The 10,898-nt window shown below is 41.2% G+C and overlaps 1 protein-coding gene across 1 annotated transcript in view; it reads left to right on the forward strand.

Annotated features, from left to right (window-relative positions):
- The window catches only part of LOC129854442 (leucine-rich repeat-containing protein 49-like), a gene marked incomplete in the record, with an annotated part of 48,246 nt that extends 37,775 nt beyond the window's left edge, over positions 1–10,471 (forward strand). The window contains 2 exon segments of the mRNA XM_055921489.1: positions 8,654–8,816; positions 9,261–10,471. Coding sequence (XP_055777464.1) covers positions 8,654–8,816; positions 9,261–9,482 — 385 coding nt within the window.
- Between the last annotated feature and the right edge of the window lie 427 nt (positions 10,472–10,898).

Below are 10,898 nucleotides of genomic sequence, written 5' to 3' on the forward strand. Positions count from 1 at the left end.
GCAGTTTCAGTATGCGTGAATAGAGTATGTGAATTTAAAAAAATCGAGTATAGTTTAAATGCCAGGATGTTATACAGTTGAAGTCGGAAGTTTACATACACTTAGGTTGGAGTAATTAAAACTCGTTTTTCAACCACTCAATTTCTTGTTATTAACAAACTATATTTTTGGTAAGTCGGTTAGGACATCTCCTTTGTGCATGACACAAGTAATTTTTCCAACACTTGTTTACAGACAGATTGTTTCACTTATAATTCACTGTATCACAATTCTAGTGGGTCAGAACTTTACATATATTAAGTTGACTGTGCCTTTAAACAGCTTGGAAAATTACAGAAAATGATGTCATGACTTTATGTCACGACTTCCGCCGAAGTCGGCTCCTCTCCTTGTTCGGGCGGCGTTCGGCGATCGACGTCACCGGCTTTCTAGCCACCGCCGCTCCATTTTTAATAGACCCATTTGTCTTGTCTTGTTTTCATACACACCTGGTTTTCATTTCCCCAAGCAATCTACTTGTATTTAACCCTCTGTTTCCCATCATGTTTTGTGTGTAATTGTTTTCATGTCAAGTGATGTTCGTTAAGCGCTTTACTTTATTGAAGGTACCACGTTCATCTGTACAAACAATAGTACGCAAGTATAAACACCATGGGACCACGCAGCCGCCATACCGCTCAGGAAGGAGACACATTCTGTCTCCTAGAGCTGAATGTACTTTGGTGCGAAACGTGCAAATCAATCCCAGAACAACAGCAAAGGACTTTGTGAAGATGCTGGAGGAAACAGGTACAAAAGTATCTATATTAACAGTAAGACAAGTCCTACATCGACATACATCGCTCAGCAAGGAAGAAGCCACTGCTCCAAAGCCGCCATAAAAAAGCCAGACTACGATTTGCAACTGCACATGGGGACAAAGATCGTACTTTTTGGAGAAATGTCATCTGGTCTGATGAAACAAAAATATAACTGTTTGACCATAATGACCATCGTTATGTTTGGAGGAAAAGGGGGAGGCTTGCAAGCCGAAGAACACGATCCCAACCGTGAAGCACGGGGGTGGCAGCATCATGTTGTGGGGGTGCTTTGCTGCAGGAGGGACTGGTGCACTTCACAAAATAGATGGCATCATGAGGGAGGAAAATTATGTGGATATATTGAATCAACATCTCAAGACGTCAGTCAGGAAGTTAAAGCTTGGTTGCAAATGGGTCTTCTAAATGGACAATGACCCCACACATACTTCCAAAGTTGTGGCAAAATGGCTTAAGGACAACAATGTCAAGGTATTGGAGGGGCCATCTCAAAGGTATTGGAGGGGCCACCTCAATCCCATAGAACATTACATAGAACATTTATGGGCAGAACTGAAAAGCGTGTGGGAGCAAGGAGGCCTACAAACCTGACTCAGTTACACCAGCTCTGTCAGGAGGAATGGGCCAAAAGTCACCCAACTTATTCTGGGAAGCTTTTGGAAGGCTACCTGAATGAAACGTTTGACCCAAGTTAAACAATTTAAAGGCAATGCTACCAAGTACTAATAGCGTGTATGTAAACTTCTGACCCACTGGGAATGTGATGAAAGAAATAAAAGCTGAAATAAAAAATTCTGTCTACTATTAATCTGACATTTCACATTCTTAAAATAAAGTGGTGAAGTGGTGATCCTAACTGGCCTAAATGTCAGGAATTGAGAAAAACTGAGTTTAACTTCTTATGGCTGCAGCCCGGCGTCGGTACACTTATGACAACAGCCACTTCAAGTGCAGGGCGCGAAATTCAAAAGATATTTTTTTGTAATATTTAACTTTCACACATTAACAAGTCCAATACAGCAAATGAAAGGTACACATCTTGTGAATCCAGCCAACATGTCCGATTTTTAAAATGTTTTACAGCGAAAACAGCACGTATATTTATGTTAGCTCACCACCAAATACAAAAAAGCACAGACATTTTTCACAGCACAGGTAGCATGCACAAAGCCAACCTAACTAACCAAGAACCAACCAAACTACCCAACAAACAACTTCATCAGATGACAGTCTTATAACATGTTATTCAATAAATCTATGTTTTGTTAAATAGTTTACATTGCAGCTACAATCAGAAATTGCACCGAAAGCAGCCATAATAATTACAGACACCAACGTCAAATACCTAATTACTCATCATAAAACATTTCTGAAAAATACATAGTGTACAGCAAATGAAAGACAGGCATCTTGTGATTCCAGCCAATATTTCCGATTTATTAAGTGTTTTACAGCGAAAACACAATATAGCGTTATATTAGCTTACCACAATAGCCAGAAACACATGCCATTTCCCAGTAGCAAAAGGTTAGTGATCGTAACAAACAAGCAAAAGATATATAATTTTTGACTAACATTGATATTCTTCATCAGATGACAGTCCTATAACATCAGGTTATACATACACTTATGTTTTGTTTTGAAAATGTGCATATTTAGAGCTGAAATCAGTGGTTATACATTCTGCTAACGTAGCTACTATTTCCCACAACGTTCGGATATTTTTCTGACACTTTTTATGACACACATATTCTGACCAAATAGCTATTCATAAACATAACTAAAAAACACATGTTGTATAGGAAATGATAGATCCATTAGTTCTTAATGAAATCGCAGTGTTAGAATTCCAAATTAATAACTTCATTACGACATCCAGCTTCGGTATAGCTAGAGTACCCAAACGTTGGGCGCCGACGACTAGTTCACATGCACAACAGATATATGAAATAGCATCATAAAATGTTTCTTACTTTTGCTGATCTTTCATCAGAATGTTGGACAAGGGGTCCTTTGTCCAGAACAGTCGTTGTTTGGATTTAGAACGGCCACTTTCCCTCTCGATTTAGCAAGCGCACTAGCCAAGTGGCACGAATCGCTCCATCGTCAACAAAGTCAGAGAACGGAACACGGCAAAACTCCCGAAAAAATTTCAATAATCTGATTAAACTATATTGAAAAAACATACTTTACGATGATATGGTCACATGTATCAAATAAAATCAAAGCCGGAGATAGTTGTCGCCTATAACGGCAGCTAAACAGAAGGCAAATCCAGGTACCACCTCGCGCTCTCCAGAAAACCGGAAATGGGGGACATGTCATACAAAGAGCCTTTATTCCACTTCAGACCAAGATAAACACTAAATTTCTTCTCTCACCGCCTCTTGACATCCAAGGGAAGGTGTATGACGTGCATGTATACTCATACGTATCATGCCCATTTATAGGCAGGAAGTAGAACAGAGCATCGATTTCAGACTTTCCACTTCCTGGTCAGGAAGTTTGTGCCAAATGAGTTCTGTTTGACTCACAGATATAATTCAAACGGTTTTAGAAACTAGAGAGTGTTTTCTATCCAATAGTAATAATAATATGCATATTGTACGAGTAAGAATTGAGTACGAGGCCGTTTGAAATGGGCACCTTTTATCTGGCTACTCAATATTGCCCCTGCAGCCCAAACAGGTTAAATGTATTTGGCTAAGTTGTATGTAAACTTCCGACTTCAACTGTATTCCTTTTGGTTCTTCATCTAGTAGAATTACATGAACACTTTTCCATAATGCATTGGAAGAGGTGGGCTGGGGGTGATAGGCCCTAGTTCTGTTCAAGTAGCCAAACAACAAAACTTGGTAACTTAATTGGGAAGATGCTGAATAGCAAAGCTCCTGGGTTGGTGTTCAAATGTGGGATAAGTCGTTTTTGTTCTCCTTAAAATTAGTATTGCATCGTAGGATACATATTTGAAAACAGAATAATTGATTATATTTTTTTTATGGGGCTTTCTGTTTTCTCATTGAAAAGTGTTAATTGTTCTCTTGGCCTTCGTCAGAGCGTTTAAACTAAATACTAAACCATCTTTTGATTTGTTAATGTGTCTGCATCGGGGACTCAGGATGTGGCTGCGGTATTGATGTCATGTTAGTCAGGCCTTTTCATTTAGACACTTGAATTGTTTTAGTTTTGTAGGCGTGGCTACCCATTTAATTATTACATTTATGGATGGTTCCCAATGATCAGTGGTTTAGTTTATTATGTTGCGGTTCTGAATTTGTGATGCACCCGACAGTCCACGTTTTCTGTGCAATAGTCTTTTGATTTGAACATTTGAAAAGTTTTGGTGTGTGTACTAGGCTATTTAATTGAACTTATATATGTTACAGCACTTTAGTTTCACTATTAAATATGTTGAAATGTAACCAAATTATCTTTGACTGTCTTCAGTCCTTTTTAAATAGGATAGATGGGCTATATGGACTACAGTATAGGTCCAATGTGATAGTCTGCCTGTAACCAGCCTGAATAGGCCTATAACTCCATTCATATTATATTCAGAGTTTAGAGAAATTAATCAAATTGGAAATTACCAGGCCGGTTAGTGCAATGCATGTCTGTTGAATTTGGAAAAATCCACCTGTACTCGGCCCCGCCCCACCTACTCAGCCAGTCAGGAGCCGCTACTACGTTGCTGCCGTGGCATACTGCGTACTTTTTATTAAACAGTATGTGCTAAATAGTATCCAACGATGAGTACATAGTATGCAGTTTAAGTATGTAGTATGTAAGTATGAGTATTCGGACATGGCCACAGTCTGGTACCTGGTACACCTGGTACCTGGCACTGATTAACACACAGCGCTCACTCAGGTTACCAAACAAAAACATTAGCTACACTTTAATTACAGGTGTTCACTGTACCCTAGAGAACCTGTCTGAGTGTGTTTATCAGTTTGTGTAATGTTTGTGTGTGTGTGTGTGTGTGCGTATGTTAATGAGTCTGTGTGTGAAGCGTAGACAAAGCCTGGCATCGAGGAGCCATAGGGAGTTGGTTGGAAGCGCAGGGGTAGGGTGGGTACCTGGCACCTTCCTCACGTTCCCATTCCTCTCCCCAGCCAACAGCTCTTCAACTATATCACTCCTGGTCACTGAAATATAGAAAACACAATAATATATGCCAGTTAGCCAACGCTTTTATCCAAAATGACTTTTGAGAAAGTTTTTTCGTATGGGTGTACCCAAGAATCAAACCCACTACTCTGGTGTTATAAGCACCATGCTCTAACAACTGAGCTACAAAGGACCACGCTCTATCAATAGCCGGGAGCTGATCATTCTTTTCACATCAAGTGAAACGGTATTCGCTGTGACCTGCTGACATTGTGTGATAATGCATAGTTTTGTCAAATAAATATTTCATATGTATAGTATGGTTGATAACATGAACTTTGACCTCTCCAGAAATACTAGTTGAACATTATTTGATATTATACTTGATATTATACTTGATATTATAAAGACAGTTTTTATAAACTGGTACAGGGCAGATGAAAAAACAATTGATGTGATGGCCACTCCATGTAGATCAAACATGTAGCCTAAGGTTATTCATATCATAAATCTCCCTACTTCCCTGTTGGCTTGAATTAATTCTTCTTTATGAATCACAATACACTTGGTACACTGCAAAATATGTTCTGAAAAGTTGAATGAGTGCCAGAGCGTTTTGTGTGTAATGTGTATCTGACTAATATATTGTTTTACAAGGGCTGTGGCTTTGGAATGTCTTTGAATGTGTATTTATTTATGCATGTGTGTGTGCCGCAGGTATGTGTAATGTACTGTAAATGTACTGTATATCTCTGTCTGTGTGAGGCCTTGAGATGACAGGCCAGGGCTTGTCTGTCCCTAGCAGCTGCAGTTTTTATCGTTCGCTGTGAGAAATGGACGTGCATGGCAGTTAGTTCACTTCCCTAATCTGTCCCTTCAGGTTCACTCTGTACGATTACCCACAACACCCCTGGGCCTTCTAGAGCAGAGCATGGAAGAAATGTCTGAGTATCAAACAATACTTTACCTTGAGCTGCCTTATGGAATTCATCCCTTTTCCCCCAACTGAGCCCACTGACCTACTCTGCAACAGCCCTAACCTTTTAAGTCCTGTAATGTGTGTGTATTTGATTAAGGTTTAACCTTCCATATAAAACAATGTCTAAACTTTCCCCTCTCAGCCTCTGCACAGTGCACACTACTCCCTGTAGTTTGGTCCTTCCTGGAAAACCTCTCCTCAGAGATGGAGAGTGTAGTCCTGTAATAATTAAGATGGGAGTTCACTCTTGTCATCAGTAAATGGTTTCAGATCCAGTACAGACATGTATAACCCTGAGATATGCATTATACAGTCATATTTAGGTTTGGACAATCCATGAGGGAACACATATAGTCATGGGTAGGGCAAATATTACTGTGAAGGCTGTGAAGGCAAAGGCTATGACTGCTATAATGCTTTTGGTTTATTGTGGTTAAGGACCAAGTCATAATCGAAAGTTGTTGAACATGGGAGAAGGCCTAAAGGCCTGAAGATAGGCAATTTTTTTTGGGGGGGGCAGCTTGTTCTGTTGTGTGAACCATCATGTGATAGTTTTGACATTCATGTCTGTGATACAATACTAATGACTGGAGGCCAGAAAAGAGTCCTGAACCCAATGTAGGAGTGGTTCATCCTTCTTCTCAATGAATTGGTGTGGGCTGAAGTTGATGGTGTGGGCTGTTATACTGGGGTGTTTGCTTTCAAGCTCCAGTCTACTGTACAGTATCATTGTACAGTAGAGTACATGCTCAGCTATGGTGAATGGGGGCTGTTTGATAGATACACACCACTCAGTTGATCCTCTGCTCACCTATACATACAGTGCTCAGGCTCTCTGTCTCCGACACAAGCACACACACTTATCCCAGTAGGTATTTTAGCCTGCAGCCTCCGTCTCAATGACTACTCCAGAGTTCTGGCACCAGCGTTTGGAACATGTTGGTGCAGTGCTGAATTTCATGAGATGAATAATGATGGACAGGGATGTTTGATGTAGCTAACATCCTCTATTAATGTTCTCATCCTGGTTACATCTGTACCAATCCTGCTGCTGAAAACTATACGACTGATGAAGAACTGATTTAAAACGTTGTACAAATTAACTACATTTATGTAGAAGTACTTTATCATTCCCAATGCATTGTTCGTAATTGTTTGGCTTGGCTTCCATGGAATTAATGTCGGCACTACTGTCATAGTATCTGATACCAGTCTTGACAGATGTGTTAATGCGGAGCATTGACTGAATGCCATTACTATTTGTCGAAACGTGTATTGTGATACTTTGTTATTCCCTTCTTTGACGATGGCACTGGCCCTGGCAGGGTTATTGGATGCCCTGATGCCCCAGACATGTCTAACTCACCTGTTCCTCTTGCATAGCCGCTGGAAGTAGGGGTGCTGAGGGTGCTGCAGCACCCCCTGAAAAATCGGATGTATTATTATTTGCAAAAACAATTCACAAAAACACACAATACTAGTATTAGCGGACCGATATAGACGTCTATAGCGTGGGCAAAAAAAAATGCTCATAATTTCCACTTTGGCAAATAAGGTAGTATAATTGTATAATTAAGAACAGTATCTTGCAGGATTCAATAGTTGGAATTGTAAGAGTTGTTGCCCTGTCCCTTCCTCTGTGATTATTATTCTAATGGAATCCAGAAAGAACAAAACCCTGTCCTCAACCATTACATTAAATGGTGAAAAGTTATGGGTAAAGATGTAAAGACACAAAACATCCACATCAAATTCAAGATTTTTCTTGATCAAATAACATGGGAAACAACCACTTTTTGGGCAGTATTAATCTACTATCATTACAAACCACTTAATGTAAATGTACATTACTGTATAGTACATAGGCTGGTCATCTAGGTTTGTACTTGTAGACTTTCCATCACCATGAAGAAGAACAATGCACAATACAGTAATTGAGTACATTGACACATCAAGTGGTTTGTGATGATATGATGTTGCTCAGTTGGTAGAGCATGGTGCTTGCAATGCTAGGATTGTGGGTTTGATTCCCACAGGGGACTAGTATGAAAAAATATGAACATGTTTATATTTGCAAAGTTTTTCAAGAAACTGTTAAACATATATCAAGCACGTATTGTTATATTCCACAAGTATTATCGGATTAACTGTTTTGTACAGATGATCATCAGACTCAAGTTACAAATGCTGGTAAACACTCAAATACATTTAGTGTAAAAAATATAGTGCACTGGGCCTTTGCTAGTTTTGTATTAGCGGACCGATATGGACGTCTTTAGTGAGGGTCATTTAGTTTTTCTGAAACAAAAAAAACACAGCACCCCCACCCCCAAACTACTTCTGCCTTGTCTCAATCTCTCTCTCTCTCTCTCTCTCTCTCTCTCTCTCTCTCTCTCTCTCTCTCTCTCTCTCTCTCTCTCTCTCTCTCTCTCTCTCTCTCTCTCTCTCTCTCTCTCTCTCTCTCTCTCTCTCTCTCTCTCTCAATCTCTCTCTCTCTCTCAATCTCTCTCTCTCTCTCTCTCTCTCTCAATCTCTCTCTCTCTCTCTCTCTCTCTCTCTCTCTCTCTCTCTCTCTCTCTCTCTCTCTCTCTCTCTCTCTCTCTCTTTGTTTCTTTCTCTATCTCTCTTTGTTTCTTTCTCTATCTCTATCTCTCGCTCTCTCTCTCTTTCTCTATCTCTCGCTCTCTCTCTCTCTCCCTCTCCTCTCTCTCTTTCGCTCCCTCCTTCCCTGCCTCTCTCTCTCTAGGAAGCGTCAGCTGCAGTTTCTGTTGGAGGGGCGTGGGCGCCGTGCAGGCTTGAGCCCAGAGGAGCTGCGTGACAACGGCAAGCTGCTGGGAGAGGGCCTGAGCAGAGCCCTGTTCAACTACCCCAGTAGAGACTGCTGCAGTGTGGGAGCGGAGAGCCCAGAGGTCAGCACTCTCAGACTATCACTCTGTCTGTAGCCTGGTCCCAGTGGTGATGACTGCAGTAGCAGAGTGGAAGCAGCCAGTCTAACCTGGTGTTCCCAGATCTCTTCCATCACAAAGAGATAGACCAGGATAGACTGGCTGCGCTCACTCTGCTACTGTGGACATCACCACTACCTGTCACTGTATACCTGATGCTTCATACTGTAGCAGCTTTATTGAGGGCATGTTTCATACATTTACAGCTGTGATCCTCAATCCTGCTCCTTGAGCAGTGAAACACCTGATTTAGCCAATAAAAGTATTGGAGACAGTGGCTCTCCTGGAGAAGGATTGAGGATCACTGATTTACAATGTAACATGACTACTATCCAAAAGGATGATCAATGGAGACTTCCTCTCCCCAGTGTCAAAGCTAACAGTCATCTGTTCCCTGGATCTCCTCAGGAGGGTGCTATGGAGTCGTCATCGGAGCGCGGAGCCATGGTGGAGCAGTACATACAGGCTCAGGTCCAGAGGGCATCTGACACCAACCTGAAGAGGGATTCCCTCCACAAGCTGTGGCCCTCCATGTTTATGGAGATGGTGAGAGACTGTGTGCTGGAGATGAGGGACCGACCGGCCTTCCGTCAGGCCTGCCTCAACAGGCTCTCCACACAGGGAAAGTGAGAGGGTGAGGGGTAGAGACCTGGTAAAACTCCATAAGACCTACAGTACAGCAAACTGGACACATACTGGAAACAGGTAGAGCATACTGGACACATACTAGAAACAGGAACAGCATACTGGACACATACTAAAAACAGGTACAGCAAAATGGACACAAACTAGAAACAGGTACAGCATACTGGACACACTAGAAACAGGTACAGCATACTGGACACATACTAGAAACAGGTACAACATACTGGACACAATAGAAACAGGTACAGCATACTGGACACACTAGAAACAGGTACAGCATACTGGACACATACATACTGGAAACAGGATACTGGACACCTACTGGAAACAGGTACAGCATACTGGACCTACTGGAAACAGGTACAGCATACTGGACCACTTCTTCTACTACAGCATATTGGACACTCTCATGCTGCTCTGTCTCACCACGTTAACTCGTCTTCATCATCACGTGGTCAGTCCGTCAGGTTTTGGGGAATTTTGGGGTTCGATTCTTTTCATAACTGGAAAAACGTATTCAGATCGAAGATGGATGTGGATTTTTTTTTAAAGGCAATTTTGGGGGGGGTTCTCACCAGCCGGGCCTCATAAGCTTGAATGCTCATTATCATGGAAAAGACAATATTGATGCTTGTTCTATACTCTGTTCTTCCTATTCAACTTGATTCCAGGATGCACAGAGCTATAGAGCTATATACTTGAGAAAGTCATTGTGAGCGTACATTGTCATCCCTAAAGAGGAACACTCTTTGCACTTTAAAGCCTTCATAAAGACCCTGTTCATGATCTCCAGCTGAAGATTACAATGAGTGTGTCCCATTGAGCCTAGAATGATTGTGTCATGATAATCCTCTTCTTAATGTTACTCTCTCTCTCTGCCTGGCGTGTTGACAAGGGCACAAAATACACGTTTTCTTTTCGGACCACTCATTTTCTGTATTGTACTTAGTAATAAAATATTCCTTAACGCTTAACTGTTCCATGTTTATTGCTCCTGTAGTGTCTCTGTTGATCAAGAAACCATGCTGCAGGAAATGTATTCTCCATCCATCAATCATCAAATTACTCAGAGCTAATATTTTGACTGAATCAGATCATTTTGCACAAAAACATATCATCAAATTTTTGTTTTGTTTTTTGTTATATGTATCTTTTCTGACCATTAAACCCTAAGTATGTTATTCTATATTATACTACCTCTGGCTCCTCTGATCTCTGACTATTAACTGAATTGTTTTGGACAGGGGTGTCCTTTTGAAGAACAGCACTATATCCAGCCACCTCCTAATACATTAGACTGAGCTGTGTGCTAATGCTGTTCCACAGTAGCTCAGTGTCCCTCCCTGTGCATGCTCTACCCTGCACTGGGACATCCAGGGGCAATGGAAAGGGCCCTCTCTC

This window comes from Salvelinus fontinalis, chromosome 4 (assembly GCF_029448725.1).
Source record: "Salvelinus fontinalis isolate EN_2023a chromosome 4, ASM2944872v1, whole genome shotgun sequence".
Taxonomy (NCBI): domain Eukaryota; kingdom Metazoa; phylum Chordata; class Actinopteri; order Salmoniformes; family Salmonidae; genus Salvelinus; species Salvelinus fontinalis.